General features: G+C 43.7%; 1 protein-coding gene across 1 annotated transcript; it reads left to right on the forward strand.

Annotated features, from left to right (window-relative positions):
* The first annotated feature begins 754 nt into the window (after positions 1-754).
* On the forward strand, positions 755-19,479 carry LOC124467712 (SH2B adapter protein 2-like). The gene is made up of 9 exons (XM_047020082.1): positions 755-1,010; positions 6,131-6,869; positions 7,057-7,158; positions 7,968-8,059; positions 8,344-8,432; positions 8,641-8,784; positions 9,054-9,247; positions 18,075-18,246; positions 18,997-19,479. The coding sequence occupies exons 2-9, from the start codon at positions 6,381-6,383 to the stop codon at positions 19,326-19,328; spliced, it is 1,614 nt and encodes a 537-aa protein (XP_046876038.1). The 5' UTR covers positions 755-1,010; positions 6,131-6,380; the 3' UTR covers positions 19,329-19,479.
* Positions 19,480-19,701: the final 222 nt, after the last annotated feature.

The following is a 19,701-nucleotide window of genomic DNA, read 5'->3' on the forward strand; positions in this document are numbered from 1 at the left end:
TGACCATTCCAATTTCAGTTTACCTCACCAGACAAGTGGCCTTTCATCATCTCACATTATTGGATGGCCGGTTCCCATCCAAATTGATCAAATGCAGAATGTCCTGTTTCTCATGCCACATGTTGAGAAGGCATATTTTGTGTATGTTTCCTCGTGAGGATTATCGGACCAGTGAGTCATCGCGTTGCTCCTGATTATGCTCTCTATCTTGCAGTTTTTTGTGTTTCCGTTTTTTGAGTTAAATATGATATGAATGGTTGTGCCTCGTGTGGGTATAAATAGCCAACTGAATCGGTGTCACCGCTGACTGAGCATTGCTGCTTGATGAACACGCCTCTTTGTTTCACCACGACTCGAAGAAACATGGTTCTTTCTGAAATACAGCTTTCATGAATGAAAATGAAAATGGCCTTTTTCGAAATTGCCAAGAGATTAGGAAGTCACCGTGACATTAGTACAGGAAGTAGAGTTTAATAGACTACGTCCCATGGGGGCGAGGGAGCATCCTTCGGGAGGCCGAACGCTCCTACCCATCCCTCCCAAACGCGTTTACACATGGGACCCTGATTATTCAACATCTACAGTGAGCAAGCTACCAATTATCCACTATTAAATGCTACACACTGTAGGCCAATATGTAAACAAAGAAACTCAACCTAAGATACGAGCGAGGCGATGTTAGGAAACAAAAAAATTGACAAATATTTTAAAATAGAATGAGAAAAAGATCCAGCTCCTGGTTCAAACTCATTCTGTACTTGAACACATCACATCCAAGCGCGTCTCCTTTAAATTTAAGGCGGTATTGCACATAATCACAGACTACCCACGCCGTGAGCGCTCGGGTGTCTGCTCTGTTCAGATGGAGAGTGTGGCAAACATTTGAAGAAATTGTACCTCTTTAATGTAAAGCAATTTACAGAAGTAATTTAATAGTATTGTTAATGGAGTGGTTTGAATGTGAACAGGGGTATTTGGTTCCGAACTATCGCGTGTATGCTGACAAATAGGTAAGCTTAGTTTACTAATTAATTGAAATGTACCTCCTGGAATTAATTTGTCTGAACGACGTATAAACAATTGCTTTGATTTATTGTTACTCAGCCATTTTATTTTATTATTTAGTATTGTAGAGTGATTGAGATGCCTGTGATGTTTTCACTCGTTTCTACTTAATGAAGTGCTTCTTTAGAAGTCGGTAACACATTAAAATGCATGATTCCAACCAATTCATTAAATGTTTTGACCGATTAGTCATTTAACATTACAGTAGCCAACTGAACATTTTCTCAACGACAGTTGTTTAGTCAATTTGAAGCTGTAGCCTACATTTCAGTGTGTTCTGACAGCTCTTCTCCTAACGTCAAGGATCCACTTATAGGTACGTTTATTGTCTTCATTAGTGGGTAGGCTATATTTAAAGACTTGATGGGTAGGACTTCTGAAATGCCAGTTACGATTAATAGCAATTACCGTCTACATCCCAAGATGGCAAAACGCCTAGTTTTGTAAGGTACTTAACATCATTAACAACTGCACTGATTAGTCAGATCTGCTACTGAGTTGGTTTTCCAAATATCCATTGTCTCGCAGTCATAGTAGTGGAAACATTACCATCTCTTGCGCCCAAAACCAGATTTTACCTTTCTCCACGTCAGTAATGCAAATTTAATCTGTCCATTCTTGGGGACAGACATCTCTGTCACAGTGAAATGAGACTGTTTTCGCCATAACATCCATATCTCTACTGTTTTATTATGCATGAGAACTTCATCTTCTTGTCGATAAAAGCCGGGCATGCCTTTGCTAGTGATGTTGTTCAAAGCCTTGTCTCCTTGATCACAACGGAATGCGTGCTGGTACATTCACCCCCAGTGCTAGCCGACGATCTGTTTGATGTTACTTTTTCATATGGCTCAAAACCAGATAAATTGCAATTGATGTGTTGAACATTTCTAAAACTTGTCTGCTGATGAGCTTTTCAAAGTAATATTTGTTGGAGTGTAAAGGGGCAGTTTACTTCATGCAGTAACCTATTCTATGTTTGACCTGCTGAGAGTTTCCACATGTGGTTGTGTTTGTGTCTGCACAAGCGTGTGAGTTGATGTTTGTGCACATGCGTGTGTGTGTGTGTGTTTGGCCAGCTGCTGTGCTATGTGTGGGTGGAGTTGTGTCAGAGGTCTTAGCCACTTACAGATACTTCCTGTCTCCATATAACGTGGTGGAAGACAGGGGTCACTGGTCAGGAATGATCATATTTCTGCTCTTATCGAGAACACAAACACAGGCTCCTCTCTCTCACTGTCTCTCCATCCGTCTCCCTCACATATTCAGCCAGTTTCATAAACTTTACATGAAAAATACGTGTTCTTTTTCCCTCCCTCCCTCCCACTGTATGTACAGCATTGAACATAGGATAACACCACAAAGTATATAGTCGATAAAGCTTATTGGACATAATTCCATGTAAGGTATGTTGCTGGTCTAACTACAAATGCCTCAGAGACACGGCGCATGGCTCAAGAAATGTGCAAGCAATTTAAAAGCAGAATCCACTTACACCAAATTGGATTCACCCCACAGAGCATGTCCACTACTGAGGGCCCCTTCTTCACAGGAACTAGAGACGTAACGGGGGGGATGTCTTTGTGTCCCTGGGGCCCTTATTATGTGTCCCCAAGACCTCCCCAAGCAAACCGCAAGGCTTAGGAAAAAGTTAAACATAAAATGGGTCAGATGTGGTCTGCTAAGGAATTAGGTTATTTACACCTACAACATACTGCTCATCGTCCCTATTTAATGTTGAGTTTACAAAAACAAATGTCTTGTAGCAGTTTATAACTATGCGCTTTGAGCAAAAAAAAGAGTTGGTGTTGTTGAATTTAAATGCGCCGGTAGTAGAAGAATTGTGCATCGATGAGTTGCTTCTTTGGTTTGTGTTGAATCCATGTTCAAGTTAAGTTTGAAACATGCCAACCTGACTCAGGTCAGGGAGGGAAAACTTCTGGAATGTTCATTAGGGTATCCAGGGAGCAATTGGTATTGGAGCTTTTTGGAGGAATCTTTTGAACTTGTGAACTGGGGTGGAAATAACACCACCTGGTAAGAGAATCTGTGTCTTGAGTTTGACCACATGAGGGGAATCAGAACATCAGAGAGAACTGTGTCTAGTTCAAACAACCACTGTTCCTGGTCCTCTATCGGTATGGACTAGAGTGAATTACACTCACCCTCTGCAAATGTAGAATTGGATTGAAAACGCATAAGAGAACCCATGTTTGGTTATTTGCCTATGTTGTGGATATACCATCTATCCACCAACTGTACTTCTATGTCTAAAGGTCCCATTGGCCATCAACGCTGCTTAATTAAGGTAATATCTCACTCAGACATTTTAGGACTTGACAGATGACCTTCTCACATTAAGCTTCTTGCTCCACCCTTCTGCTGGTGTCAATGGCTGCCTGTCTGAATTAGCCTTCAACATTCAGAGAACTAGTCTGTGTCGAAAGCAAGCTGACTGTCTTCCTTGGCCATGCTATCCAGCTAGCTACAACAGATAAACAATGATTATTTTTCAATCTAAAGCGTACAAGGAACTGAAAGTAAGTTTGGTAAGAGAAGTAGAGCTGGTACAGTTAAGAATTTTGTAATTGGCATGTGTGCCCAAGTTTGTGGGTATATTTGAGTACCTACTATGTTGCTGTGTTTTAACACAGAATTTCTCTATTATTGCTCTCCATATTGCTGTGTGATTATTATAGTTAATGATGAATCCCTGGACAGGTAAAAAATAAGGTAAATTATGCTTTTTTCCCCCTGAGTCCCATTTGAATTTCTTGGAATGGGTGACAGTGTTCATACATTATTCAACAGTAGGATTCAGCAGAAGGGAGATCAAACCCATTCATACTTCAGGCTGTCCTAATGATGGATCCACACTGTGACAATATGGCACATACATGCTTAGTATCTCTGTTTCTCATTCTCTCTCTCTCTCTGACTCACTCTGTTGTACAAGCTGTTATCTGTGCAAGGGCTTTCATGTTTCAGTCTGAGAAGTAATACAGAGTAGTCAACCAGCAATGGAGACAAGTGATTTATTTAAATCGGGCGGAGCTGGTTCATGCAGGATCTCCGAGACCTTATCGAGTCACTAGCATCTTGTCATGTCACACCTTCTTTAGCAGGGTGGGGCATTTGGACCAGGATATTACTGCACTTGTTCATTGCTTAGTGTGACACAGGACCGCCTCAACTGCCTCCTTGGTCCTGTGTGTCCTTTCTTTGGGGGAATGCATTTCCTGTCGGATACATTTACATTTAGCAGACGCTCTTATCCAGAGCGACTTACAGTAAGTACAGGGACATTCCCCCGAGGCAAGTAGGGTGAAGTGCCTTGCCCAAGGACACGTCATTTGGTGTGGCCGGGAATCGAACTGGCGACCCTTAGATTACTAGCCCGACTCCCTCACCGCTCAGCCACCTGACTCCCTCCTGGATGTCAAGACAGTGTCTCCGTTGGGTGCGGCAGGGAGCCACTGCAAGCAGAACCATAATGCCCGAAACATGTATTGTACTGTCATAAAGTATCAAGTAATCACTACTACTCCTGAGTCCTCCTGCCTAAACCAAATTTAAAAAAACATAGGCCTAAAGAATGAGCCACAAACTCGAAAAACTTTCATTCATATACATAAATGATATGATTATAATAAATCAGATCATTATAAATGATCCCTAACGGTTATTAGACTTTACACTTGCTTTTAAATGATGCATCATGCCATAGGCCTTTTTAAAAGCCATTCAACCTTAAAGCCCCTCTTGTCCTTGAAAGACACCAGGATCACCAGACTCGGCATAATTCAGTAAGTCTGTCCAATGAGTAATCTCAGATTTTGTTCAAACTGCCAGGATGGCTACAGAACTGCTGTCATAAACAAATCTTGTAGTAACAGTCGCTTTCGAAATTTGATGTAGAATTGGTGGTGGTGGTGGGGGGGGGGGATATAATTTCCACTAGTAGCCAGTGGTGACAGGACCCTTCACTTTCAGTTGACACCAAATTTGAAAACTACCACCTCAAAGAGACAGGCAAAACCCATTAAAAAACAAATAACCTGAAATCTCCTCTTGCTTGTTAGCGGAAAAACCACTATCAGTTCTGACATTGATTCACTGTGAGGCAAGCAGCTGGCCAATTAAATCACCTCTGCCTCAATCTGATAACATTAATTGGCCCTCTTTAATATTTATGGATAGTCTTTAAGATAAGGAGATGTGTCCTTCTCTCGTACTGGGCTCTCTTTTAAAAGCAATTCTGTTCAGGACCAAGCGATAACAGCTCGAAAAGAAACTCAGGATTAATCATCTTCCGAGACCAGTCACATTTTGTCAGGTTATCTGCAAAGCTGCAGACAAGAGACCTTGTGGCGTACAATTACCGACACAGACCTCCATCTTGACTGGACCTAAAAGGTCATCTTCATGTATTAATGTCAGTCAGCATATGTTCGATTAATACCAGCACTGAGGACTAGTTATTTTACCAGCTTTAGCCTTTGGCCCCTATCCCTTCTCACAATCTTTTTTTGTTTTTTTTTGTCTTCCTGAGTTCAAAGCTTCATAAAACTTTCAACGCCACGGATTTATCTGCACTGTCATAACTTCAGAAGTGTGTGGCTTACTGGGTGAAGACATGTTCAGTCCTTGTTTTTTTGTCTCACCCAAAATAGCAACACTTTATATTCAGCAAAGACCTGTACATTGAAAACGAAATTCAACCCAGGGTTTGTATTGATTGCTGTCAGTCTTATGTTTAACGAGTTTCATGTTTCACTGTACCAGAGATGGCTACTTTGATGAAATGTTGCAGCTGTAGATGTAGGATTCATCCCTATTGTATAGGGGCTGTTTTGGCAAACGGGGGCCACTCCAGGCCCTATATGTCTCTCATTGTTATGCGCTGCACATGCTGATTGATCAACAAAGGAGAATGTTGTGTGTACAACGTATTAATCTTGACAATAAGCAAGCCTGCCAGCACTACTGGAGCACCACATGTGGGCAGCTCTACAGAGTGTGCATCCAAATACCTCACAGCTCTTTTGATATTTTCCTTCCACAGTTTTCACCAGTCGACTGCACTAATTAGAGTCTGGAGCAAGTTGGAGTGATTAGCAAACTGGAAGCTTTCAAATGGATATCTGTGCTGGCTCAGCGGGTCGGAATTATCAAAGCCTTCGCGCCCAGTCGAGCCACATGTGAGCACATCCTGTTTTGATAGGCGTGTGTTCTCCAGCTTTGGGTTGCCGGATTGGCCATTGTGTTCGACGGACACGCTTTCTACTCTGAACTGCGGAGCCTCCCTGGAGGCGATGGAGGGAGCCCCAGAGAAGCCCAGCCCTCGAGCTCACCGACCCAAACACAACCCTGGGCCACCTGCTGGACTGACCCTGGGTCAGTCCCGGAGCACAGAGGACGTGTCCGTGGAGCGACTCTCTGGAGCCGGTTTCCGTAAAGGCTTCTCTCTGCGGAACGTCAGCCTCTGTGTGGTGGATGGGGTCCGGGACATGCTCCAGAGAAGCCGGGGCGCCTCCCCGGAACCCCGTCGCAGGCTCAACGGGGAGACTGGGGGCCGCTGGAGCCCTCGTCTGCTGCGTTTGCCCAGAGGCCCCCGGGCGGCCCTCAGGGCCCCACCAGCCGAGGTGCAGAGGGAGGGGGCGCTACGCTACATGGTCGCTGACGACTCCCACAGCATGGGGAGCAGCGCCCAGTGGCAGAAGTGTCGTCTGCTGCTGAGGAGGACCGCGGGCGGGGTCGCGGAGCGGGAGGCGTTCCTGCTGGAGTTCTACGTGCCCCCCAAGGTCGGTCCCCCCCCCCACATCACCATCATTGGTTTGTCAAACGCAACACTCATCAGTACTGCAAGTGTGTGGTTTCCATAATGCAGTCCTGGGTGAAAACCCCCAGCAGGTTGGAGATTCGTTCATTGTCATTTTTGAATTGTGCCCTAAACACTTATACGTAATACATGTCCTGCCTGTCACCTAGTCTTCAAAGCCTAAAGTGAGTGTGCCGCTGTCAGCCATTGTGGAGGTTCGGACAACCATGCCCCTGGAGATGCCAGACAGAGACAACACCTTCGTTCTCAAGGTCAGCAACACACAGTTGACATCTTCAAAATGATTCCAAATGAATCATGAATCAAATGAAATTGAATCCAAATGAAAATGACTAAATGTAATCTTGAATCTATCAAGCATAGTCAAGCTACAATGTGTGTATAAAAAATAATGCAAATGCTGCTAATGAAATCAAACAAAGGAAAGAAAGGCTGAAGTTCTGTACACAGTCTTAACAAATGGTGAATGTAATGAACACCGCCTAACTCAAATTAGGGCAGCAGCTTAGTGTGTGATATGTTGAAAATGACGGAGATAAAAATAGTTTAACATTCAGTTTCCATTAGAAACCACAGCTAAATATGGCACCTTAACTTGAATTGTCAGTTCAAAAACAAGCTTCTAATTGGATGTTATATCTTCATATTTTCCACTTGGTATTTGAATGTTTTATATATGGTAATATTGTAACTGAATAGCCCGTTTTTTGTGACTTACTCTGTAAATACCTTAATAAGGTTGCAGTACATGACAAGATAGTAACTTTGTGAACATAAGAAGTGGCATATTACAGACATTATCATCCTAAAACCTCGATATAAAATGTACCTTCACTTTCTGGGCCATGGAGTATGTAGCTTAAACTGTAAACAGGAAAGAGTGAACCGGGTATGTAAAACAAGTGAGGGGGGCAGAGAAGGAGGAATGCATTTCAAAAGAATCTTACACATGCAGTTAAAATAGCAGGTCATACAAAACAACTGGTTTGTGACATTTTCCGTGTATCTGTCATTTTGAACTCTATTACATATCGAGTCTAACACCTTGGTCATATTGTAGGTGGAGAATGGAGAAGAGTACATCTTGGAGACTTTAGACTCTCTACAGAAACACTCGTGGGTGGCTGACATTCAGGACTGCATAGACCCAGGGTAAAAAAACTCCTACATGCACAGCTAAGTGAAAATGGATGTGCATCCACTCTCCTTCATCTCCACGAAATGTGAAAATGCAGGGGGTGGATCCTCTAAAAGAAAGGTGTCAGTGGATATTCACTACACCGTTAATATCGCAAGATCCTGTGAATTCCGATACGTTTTAGATGGAGAGGAGGCTTGTCGGATGCACCCATAGTATTTACTGCACATGCCCAAAATGGATGTCCACTTCTAATCGTGTCAAGTCTCGGTGACTGTCTGTTTACTGTGTGTGACAGGGATAGTGGAGATGACATTGAGCTGACATCATGTCCTCATGGCCAGTTCCCCTCTGTGTCAACCTGCAGTTGTGAGCTTGCATCTCCAAGTGAGTTTCGCATCTACTCTCCTCTGTTTGGCCTAAAGTAGAACAGCTTTCATTTTACCTTCCATTATATTTACTGTGTACAAGTATGCAGTCAATAAAATAACTGGAATTTTAAAATAAATCTTTTTAAAAGATTGGACCTTTTCCAGGATTCTGATTATCTGGTTATTGTAACCAGTCCTCCATGCTCTGTCCCTTTCCCGATCAGGACTACACCGGAGCAGCCAGCCCCGCTCTTGCTCCTGTGGGCCTCCAGGGCCCCGGTGTAGGACCCTTGCCTCCCCTGTCCACCCTGCACACGTCCCCCTGGAGCGCTTCTTCCAGTCTCAAGAGACCGTCAGACCTGGAACAGGTACTGTCAAGCTCTCTGAATGCTACAGGTCTATTTCAACGTGACGTGCAGATTCTACGGTACAGTATGTACAGCCACTCTCTGTACAACTAGACCTTTTTTGGTAGTGATGTGATTGTCAGATTAGGGATTCCCATTTATAGTCGTTTTGTAATCGTTTTAAAGGTAGAGAAGTGTTCTGTATCTAGATCTTTACAACTACAGTACCTTACCTGAGTTTTATAGAACTGGCCCAATGAGTTATTGTTGTTTTGTTTTTATCTTCATAGAGGGTTTACTCGGCAGTGATACAGACACCTCTCTGACCTGTTACCCATGGTTTCACGGCACGCTGTCGAGGGTACGTGCTGCGCAACTGGTGTTGGTGGGCGGTGTTCGAAGCCACGGGCTCTTTGTGATTCGCCAGAGCGAGACACGTCTCGGAGAATTCGTCCTCACCTTTAACTTCCAGGGCAAAGCCAAGGTAAGGTCACGAAGGGACAAAAGGCCTTTGCACACCGAGTCCGAAGTTCATGTCCGACATGTTTGCATGTTAAATATGAATAAATACAACCTCACGTTATGTCAATCGCGCTTACACACTGCCTCTGAAACTTTCGTCCGTCACGAAAAAGTTTGCATCGGGTTCGATTTTCTACGTTTTTCGCATCCATAGCCAGCATTTTGAGTCTTTTTGACAATTCACAGCCACCGAATTTTGAGACTGACGATTACAAACAAACGCATACGAAATGTTTGCACTCAGTGTGCAAGGGCCTTTACCCTAACCCTTTAACTTCCAGGGCAAAGCCAAGGTAAGGTCACACCACAGCCTTTGGTAGACATAAAACTCTACTGGGGCACAGGCTCGTATTCATGTCCCTTTTTTATTTTCCAAGCTTGCTGTGCACAATGCACTACTTGGCTATAGAAACTCCCCTTGCTTAACCTACCATAGGCCTATAACAGTTCAGGGACGCAAGTTTGATATCAGCTTTGGCAGGGACAGCAATAGTTAATGCGAACCCAGTAAAAAGGGTCTAACAACGCCCCTGCTCACACATGGACTGGTTCCACAGCCCACACATTTGACTCGACTGAAAACCTATGAGAAGGTCAAACATTCACTTCTATCTTCTATGGACTTCTTGCTAGCCATCTTGTGAGCTATTATCAAAAGTTCTCAAAGAACGAAAGAAGAGTTTCTAAAGTGTTTGGCAGAGTAAAGCCCTCCTCAGAGGTTGAGATGGCGAACGGTATGGTCAAACAATTGACCATACCGAGATGCTGTAAAGTGGAATTGAAAATTAGATTTAAGTTCATCACACCACAGAAAAATGTGTTGTTAACTACACATCCAAATTCGAATGGAAAAAGTGTTAAATAAGTATGATAAATCAGGCTTTGAAATCGTGAGAAAATCAGCAGTCTTCTCTGCTTGAGACTGGGGGGGTGTGTCGCCTGAAGGAGCTGAAGCTCCGCCCCCTCTAACGTATTGAATTTAGCAACAACAGCAACACTAGCTAAATCAATCGCAGATATCAGAACAGACCTACCTGCAGTCTGAGGGTTTTATGTGTTAATTACTTTGTCTTTGCATGATACCAGCTGAGTAACAGAATGCAATGGTCTGTGATCTGACGTAGATAGGTGGCTGTGACGTAGATAGGTTGGGTTTTACCAATCGTATACATGCTACTCTTGGGTTTTTCCCCACCTATACAAAACCTGAGCTGAAAAGGGGGGAGAAACTGTCCAACATTTTAACTCCACATTTCAGTGCGACAAAGTTTTAGAGTTTTGCACACGCTTTCATCAACTCATTTCATACGTATATAATGTACTGAGAAGCCAATCATGGAATTTGCTTTACAGCATCTTTAAGACGATAGAATGGGAAATGAGCATTACATGTGTTTTAGTCTTAATTTCAAAATGAATTTATTTCCTATATATTGTATTCATATGAAATTATGAGTTGTTTTTTCTGGATAGACTAAATGCCTTGGTGATGGCTCCAACCATTCGCAGGAAGAAAGAAGATGTTCTGGTCTTTTCTTTGACGGAATTGAAAGGTGCACCATCTCTCTCTGAAACCAAAAATAATTCCATAAGGAGTCAAGGAGATCAACTGTGCAAGGTGTACTGGACAGTGTAGTTATGTGTAACAATTCAGCCTAGCAAACACATACCTGTGGCAGTTGAGGAGGCTGGCTGATGCTGGTTCTCCATGATCTGTTGAGGATCATTCATCTTAACCTCTTCCTTGGACTTCAGCTTGATGAGAAAATTAATTATTAACATTTAGACGGATGTATATTGTGATACACAGAAATAATTTCTGTAAAACGCTTACTATATCATAATGCAGTGCAGTGGTGTTAATGAAAATAGTATATGAAACTAACCTTTTGGTTGAACCACTTCTTCAAAATAGAATAGGATTTCCGCTTCCTGGTTTTCTTTGCCGTGGCGGTGGAATGAGTTTCATTCTTAACTTCTCCAGATGTAGGATCACCAGGTGGTGACAGTTGAGTGACATTTGGAGATAGTGTTGTGCCACATGTGTTTAGGAGCTCATTTGTCAAAGATTTGGCCATAATGCTAATAAAATAAGGATCCTGAATATTGACGGCCACCTGGAGCACTTCATTGGTTCCAAACGTGAGCAGAAGCTCCTTATAAACATTTCTGAAGATCCTGTGAACCTTCACATCCGGGGGGTAGGCGTGTGTCCCCGATAGGCCAGATGCTGCGTAGAAATCTGACAGCACCAGCATTGTGACGTCTCTTGACATCTCCTCCTCTCTCTCAGATGCGTGTGGACAGATTTCCATCAGCAGTTTCAGAGACATCGTGAGCACCAAGGTGTGATAATCCTCTCTGTTTAGCACTTCAGAAGATGTGGAAACGGATGTCAGAGAGTCTCCAGTTTGTCCATGGTGGTTGATCAAATCATCTGCACTGCTTGACAATTGAACCAAAGTTAAGACTCCTTGAACTATCTTTCTGGTAGCCATGCTAGTTCTGGATACAGAGCTCCTGTTGAAAGCTTTAGAATTGGACATGTCAGTTGAACCTATTGAGATCGCATCCATCATTTCCCTTTTCATCACATTGGACAACTGATTGAGTGTGTTGTCATAATCCAATGACGCACTGGGATCAATCTTGATAGGAATGACCCTGCCGGCAGATGTGTTTTGTCCCACAAGATCCAAGGCATATGTCTTCTTATGAAGCCTGTGGGATGTTCTTTGGGAGAGTTGCCTGCAGAAATGTTTCAAGATCATCTTCAATGATTCCTCCGCAAAAATGGGGAGAAGCCGAGCGCATAACGTGCTGGACACGGTGCAGGTCCTGTCTCGCCATTGTAGCCACAAGAGGGTCGAATCCAAAGTCCTCTTGCCCAGTTTAAAGATGTGCGACGAGCCTCTGCCGTCTCGAACGAGGTCGCCGACGATCTCCAAGAACTTGTGAGTGAAATCGTGGAGGACTTCCGCAGACATCATCTTCTGGAGCTTTCGAATGGCATAGCGAAGGCATCGTGGGTGAGGTATACCCCTCCCGTCCTCCTTATTGGTCGGCTTTACACTCTCCACCATCTCGTCAGCTATGGCACTAGCGGCCTGTCTGACTTGAATGAGAAGGTTTCCTGGGAGCGTGTCCTCTGTGCCAAATGATTCCTCAATGATGGTGCTCCTGATAATGGGACGGCCAACAGGAACTGGTACACCAGTAGGCATAGGAGTGCCAGGTATCACCAAAACGCTCTCCTGCTCTCGCCTTGATCTTGTGGAGGCACCTTTGGCAGTACTTCTTCGCCTGATCCGCTTGTGTTCCAACCTGCAAAGGCTAGGTGCTTGAGATGATGCTGTGCCGTCATTTAAGCGGATGGATTCATGAGATGTTTCTTCCTGCTGGCTGGACTTGGGTGCTACTGTTATGCACTGGTTTGATCCCTGAACGATCAGAAACTCTTTCACTTTGCTCTGCACGTGGTGGTACATATTGAAAGCAACATCCCAGATCCGCCTCTCCGATACCTGAGCTGTGGTTGGTCCATGACGGTACGACGATTCGATTGGCTGGGTGAGCTCTTCAAAGTCGTTCACTACGCTCTTGATGATCTCACTGGCGGTGTCAACTGGCAATGATGAGGTGGGACAATCGACATCTAGCCCAATAGGGTGCACAGTTGTGTAATCAAGGTCTTTATTGCCACCACCTGTGCTTAAAGTGTCATTTTCACTCCCTGTCCACCCATCCCTAGCTGTCCAAGTTGATGCGTTCAGGAGTCCACTAAAATCCTCCAAAGCTTGTGTGTGAAATTCAGGACTTTGAAGTCTTTGAAGGCCCCCACCAGAAAGACACAGGAAACATGCAATGTCTTCAACGGGAACAGTGTCCCCGTGTTCCCTTGACGCGAAAGCCGTCTCAAGAAAATCTTCTGGAAGGAAGTCTTCAAATGGAGATGATGTCTTTGGCGAGTGGGACATGTCCTCCAGCCTAGTGAGGACGCCACTCACGAACAGACTGACCTCGAGGGACTCATCAGATTGACTTTTTCTCAAAGAGGAGGAGCATCTATCAGTGGCTGTTTTGTCTTTAAATGAGGTAAGGATGGTTGAAATTACCTCTCTGGTTTTGGTGGCAAACTGTCGCGCTCTCTCTTTCATCGTGGTTGATCCAAAGCCACGTTCTGAGTTCTCTATAAGCAGAGGAACTGTACCAGTGTAATACGGCAGGTTAGGTTCCCTGTCGCTAACTGTCCTCATATCCTGGCTCTGCTGCGGGAGAGAGAAATCATGAATCTTTTCCTGGATACCATGGTAGAGAAGGGCAGTCGCAGACCGAATCCTGCTTTGAAGCTTTTGGATACTTTCTAGTACACTGCTGTCTCTCTGCTGTCCCTCTGTAGGTTGTGCCATTCTCTGTAGGTCCTCAACAAATATCTCCACTATGTCAGAGGCGACCGCATCCGCATTTTGTGTGGAAAGGACATGTCTGTCCTTTGTCGAGGTGCTATGATCTATTTGGTTTGCGTCAGAGTTGAATGCGGCAAGTGTGCTTGTGACGTTGTTGAACTTGACTAGGAGTTCACTCACAGCTTGTGTGGCAGCTGTCTGAAAGTCGTCACGGAACAGCGATTGAACTGAGTGGCTCGACAGAGTCGCGGGTGAGGCGAACTGGGCATCGTAATCAGGAACAGACAGGTCATCGTTTATTGATGAATGTTTGCCGAGGGAAATTTTCTCAAGCTGAGAGAGTACTTCCCATACAAAACCTTGTCTTTCAAGAGATTTGTTCAAGGTTTTTCCTTCCTCAGCAGAGGAGTGGTCCTCGTTTGAGCCGTCTGTGTCACATAAAAGTAGGAGCTCTGCAATGACCTCTTTTGTGCACGTTGTCAATAGAAGCTTTTGTTCCAGTGGGCTCTTCTGTGTCCACAGTGGCCTGGAGGGGTCACCAAGCCCTGGAAGAGCGACTTCTTCTGAACTCTGTTGTAACACTCTATTACTTTTGCTTCTGATTCCCATTTTGGCCTGGGGTGATAGAAAAACGCTCTCCCTACTTTCTAGCAGTGTAAACTGGTCATCAGTGGCAGCATTACACGTTCTTTGGCATGTAGGTGGTCTCATACTAAAAAAGGCCTTCAGTTTGTGTTCCGTTCGTTTAAAAACTTGAAAAACGGTTGACCACACGGTGTGCTCACAAGTGGGAGGCTTTTCGTGCCTGGCAAACTCCTTCAAATGCTCCATACTGGTGACAAAGGTTTCGACGACAGCAGATGCTGCTGCTTCTACGTGACGAGCAGATTTAGCAACAGACTCGGCTGATTGCGAAGACGACAGCAAAGCACTCGCTTTTTCCATTAGGATCTCACTCACAGCTTTCTTTGCGGATAGCTCAAACTCCCGGCTCGACAGTTTCATCATGGGCTTAGACTGAGACCTGTAAATTGAACCAGTTCCACTGATACTTGACTGACTGTTTGTTTGTCTTCTTATCAGAGAATCCACGTTCTGTGACGCTAGGGCTTTTGCTTTGTTATAGTTTGAAGCCAGAATCTTTAACTTTGTAGATAAGGAATCGAGCAGAATAACATCCCTTTTATCACCACTGGCTACAATTACATCAGAAATGGTTGTTATGACGTCTCTTGTTAGGCAGCTGCTTTCTCGGCCAACTTTGTTTCCAGTCTCAAAATGAACAGCTGAAAAAGATTGTTTGTTTGTTGAAGGAATCTTCTTCTTTCTCAGGTTTTTCGTTAAACTGGAGAGTGATTCTCCCCTTCTCCCTAATCTCTGAATAGGGGTTTGACTTGATGATGCGCTTTGAAGGACCAGTGAAACACTAGAAATGACTTTTTTTGCTGCCTCTTCCATCATGGCAGGACTTGGTGTCTGGGAGCCAGAAGTATTGCTTCTAATGTATAATTTCTCAGCAATTTCTTTCATGGACTGCTGCAGGTTTCCCTTCAGAGAATTGAAAAGACTGTCCTCTGGGACACCAAGGAGGATTTTTAGGCCGTCAGAACTGTTCGAGTCACTTGACTGCTCCTCTGACTGAGAGGTTGGGGACCTTTAACGTAAACAGCCACCAACTCAGTTAATTTAACGATGAAAAAAGTTTCCAAATAATCGTACTTAAAAATTACAATTTGTGTTGTCACATATATCAAAAGATGTTCCTCTACTGTTATACATACCTCTTTTCAGTTTTTATATGTACCTCAAAACCAAAACATCTATACACCTGTATACAATGTTCTAAAAGTACGCATTGCTTGCCAACATAGCATATTTCGGACTTTAGTTTGGCAGAAGCAATTTTAAGTACTAAGCTACATTGAAGTACATGTAGAAACATACCTCAGGGAGGGCGTGGAGACATGCGATTCCTTGCTTCGGTTCTTACGGCTCTTTACAGTAAGGTCCTTCCTCCTGTGCTTCAGCTGGGTGGTGTGTTGCAGTCCCTGGTCCTTTTGGTCCACATGTATAGAGGAAGGAGATGAGGTCTGGATGTAACTCATTGGGCTGGACTGTCCACTGCCACTGGCCATCTCGGCCTGGCTTACTGTCACGACACGGGACATGTCCAGGTTTGAGACAGATGATGCTGGTGGTTTCCATGGCAGTGTTGTGGTCTCCACTTCTTTCTTAATGTCAAGAATCTGGTAAAGGCCTGGCAGTACTGATTTTGTGACAGAATCTGAGACCAACTCTACAATCTTCGAGCACACTTGTGTAAGCTCTGGACCCAACTGTATTTCACAAGAAAGAACGTGCCAGATATGTTACTGTAGATACACCTACATAACACCCATAGCAAAGTCTTTATTGAAAAAGGGAGAGTAGTCACATCAATTCTGACTGTCACTCTTACATGATCAAAAACACCATCTTCCAACATCATCCATTGCCTGAAAAACAATATAGGTAAATAGTCGTAAATGCGATAGATTTGACTATCCAATTCTAGTTTTGATTGGTAAAAATTTGACACGACTTACTCCTTTGTGACATTCTGCAGGAAGTTGATAAGCATGGCATGATGGCACCCCTCAACCGAATTGTGTCTGCCATGTTCCACTTCTGTAACTGAGCCCTTTACGTTTATCTCCTATTACACATACAAGGGAGCAAATTGATTTTCTCATACAAGAAGCAATAGTTCAAAATGTTCTTTCTTTAACAATGGCTGTGGTAGATGAAAGTGGAACCCAATAACACAATTATCATAATTTAAAGCTTTAAATGAAGGCCTTTGTTTGAGATAAGAGATACAATGACCTGGTAAAACAATTACCTCGTCCAAGGGGTCTGCCTTCTCACAGACATGCAAGTCTGGAGGCAGAGACCGTGACATCTCTGCTTCACACGAGATGCTCTTTCAATCTAAGAAGATTATACATTGAATATTTGAGTGATCATGTAATAACTGTGCGTAGGCAGTTACAATCTTAACAACACAATGAAGAAATCACAGGCTTGAGTTCCATGACATCACTGGTCAATCATTATGACATCATTGATTGCAGAGGCCTCACAACAGGTTTTTTGTTCCACTTAATCTACTTTCATTTCTCTAACTAGCCAATATATATATATATATATATATGTATATATATCGTTTTGTAGTTAATATCAAACAAAACGTGTTAAAGGTGTGTAGTGTTCCTAATCTCAAGACCTGAAAGTTGGAAGAGTGCACGCAATCCTCTCAGTAAATCAGTCTGGCAAGTCACCTGTACTCATCAAGAGTCATTGTTTAGGATGTAGATATTATTTTAACTAGCGATGATTAGGTTAATGTCATCAGTTTCCATAAAAAGGTACAAATGATTCAAGCCCCACCCCCTCCCAAAAGTATCAAGCCATTTTATCTCTTGAGGGGCATTCCATATTGTGTATAAATTGAAGGAGCGTTTTTGAAAAGTTTGCTCTGCACTGGAAACATTGAGCCAAAACACATTTAGTAATTTTGCTCACAGGAAAGTGTAACAGTAGATACAAGGTTAGACATCCCCCTTCTGTATTTCTCTATATATTGCCTAATATACACTTTTAAATCCACCTGAGGCCTACCTTAAGCTCCTTTGGCGTGACTGTCATCTGAAGTATGAATGTTTGCAAGTGCAACACCAGCACAGGGACTACAGAATTACATGACATCACACAAACATGACAGACCCCATTGTGACATCATCACCTGAGCCAGTGATGGGTTGAAGCAATTTAGTGCGCCGAGGATGAAATATTACAGCATTCTAAATAGGATTCTTTTTTGGAAGTTTGTGTCTTAAGTTTGGAAACCATTACGTGGTAGGTGCAATTACCACATTGGCCATGGCTGAGAGGTTTCAACTGTTGGCTGAACAAATGTAGATTGTCCTCTTCATTAGAAAACAAACGTGAGAAGCCAAAATTAAATTAAAATGTAATTACCTAAACATACCACAACCACTATATACTGTCAGAGCAAATCCAATGGAATACGGGAGGGAGGGGGGATTCTTTCACAACAAATGATCCAGGTGGCATAATTATAAAATAATTATGCATATTCACATATGCATTCACATGGACATTGGCCACAATCACAACATTTGCAGACCTTAAGATGCATGTACACAGTAGAGGGATTTTCCTGTCTGAGTTGAATAGGTTTCTGTGTTGGCCTTAACTACGTGCACATCAATCTTCTGCTGCTCGCGGGTGTATTGTCGTACCATATGACTGCGTGATAGCTCGTGGTATCCTGTGACACCTGTGCTTGCGACACATGTGTGTGTGTGTGTTCCCCTGCAGCACCTGCGTCTCTCTGTGGACTCCCGGGGCCAGTGTCATGTGCACCACTTGTGGTTCCAGAATGTCGTAGACATGCTGCAGCACTTCCACGGCCACCCAATCCCCCTGGAGTCCCGCGGAGCCTCTGATGTCACGCTCCGCCATTACGTTCAAATGCAGCGCAGCTGTCCAGGTAAAAACAACAACAAACATCTGGTGTACAACATGCTTGTGATGCTTCTGCAGTATGTCCGTTTCACTTTCAATGACCTTGTATGTAGTGTTGCATAGAGTGGGTCTCTTTTTTGTGTGCACTGCCCAATCTTCCTTGTTTTCCAGGATGGCTTAGCTATTCCAGGCATGAGTGTATGACCTGTCTGTCTGTCACACACATTGTCCCCCTTATTGTAGGGCCTTTTCACTTCAGCCTTTCCTGTAGGTTCTCATTCGAGGGGTTGGGATGGAAACCTACAGGAGGGGACATCTCCAGGATCAGATATTCATAATCGAGGAAAACCGAAAGTCTAGTGAAAATCAGCCACTGGAAAGATGTGAAAGGGGGGGGCACCTTCTTAAGACCCCACTTCTCTTATCCTCCCTTGTGGGATTTCCCGTCTGTGCTCAGCCCTCTTTTCTGCCCTCGGTTGGTTCCTCTCTCTTTTCCTGTCTCACTCCAGTGCAGCTGCTAATGCTCTGCTCAGATGCAAGGTTCTCTGCTTACGTTGAGAGAGCATTATTAAAAACGTTTTAAACAAATCCCAACTCTTATTTCGTTTGCATTCAGGTTATCCGGATAAATACTTAAATATGCACGGAAACTGAATCTGAATTCTACGGATACATTTGACGTCATGCGTGCTCGTCGACTGTGGTCATCTGGACACATTTAGATGTCTGAAAAATCCTAACATTTGTTTCCTTTGCATATTTGGCTCTGTCATAGAGCTCAGTGTGTCGAGGACATCCACCCCTGTCAGAGAGCCTGCCTGTCGAAACGGCTTCCACCAATCGGCACACTTCTATCCTGGAGGGTTGCACTCCATTGGCCAGACTGTGGAGGCTCCTCACGCTCCGGGCCCTCCTGCCCTATCCCGTGGCCCTCCCGCCTTCCCCAGGCTGGAGGGCAACAGTGCTGGGAACGGAGGAGGCCTGCGGAGTCGAAGTGGCAGTACAGAACACTTGCTGGCGCCATCCAGTGGCTCTGCTGATGAACAGCAGGAGAATGATGTCACACAGAGGACAAGGGCTGTAGAGAATCAGTACTCACTCTATTGAGGATAAAAAAATAAATTAAAAAAAGGTCACATGATACTGTGACCGTGATACTGATGTATTTGTAGGATTTAGGATAAATACATATATTTTTTTTAACACTTAATGGACTAAGTATCCGGTGAATATACCAAGGGGAAAAAAAAAATATATATATATATATTGAAGCCAGGTATGTGTAAGTAAGGGTTCCAGTGACAAAGTGAATCTGCAGAAAGCTGTCAAATGTACTGTGAGTAGCCTAGCTTTCTCAGACTCAATTGCTGTAATTAGTTATAACCTCCAGTCTGGAAGCACTGTTATTTACAAGGGTGTACAACAAACTGCTGACTGAACTGGGATAGATATCCTTCACTAAATAACTTGTAAATTGTTA

This window comes from Hypomesus transpacificus, chromosome 5 (assembly GCF_021917145.1).
Source record: "Hypomesus transpacificus isolate Combined female chromosome 5, fHypTra1, whole genome shotgun sequence".
NCBI classification, from domain to species: domain Eukaryota; kingdom Metazoa; phylum Chordata; class Actinopteri; order Osmeriformes; family Osmeridae; genus Hypomesus; species Hypomesus transpacificus.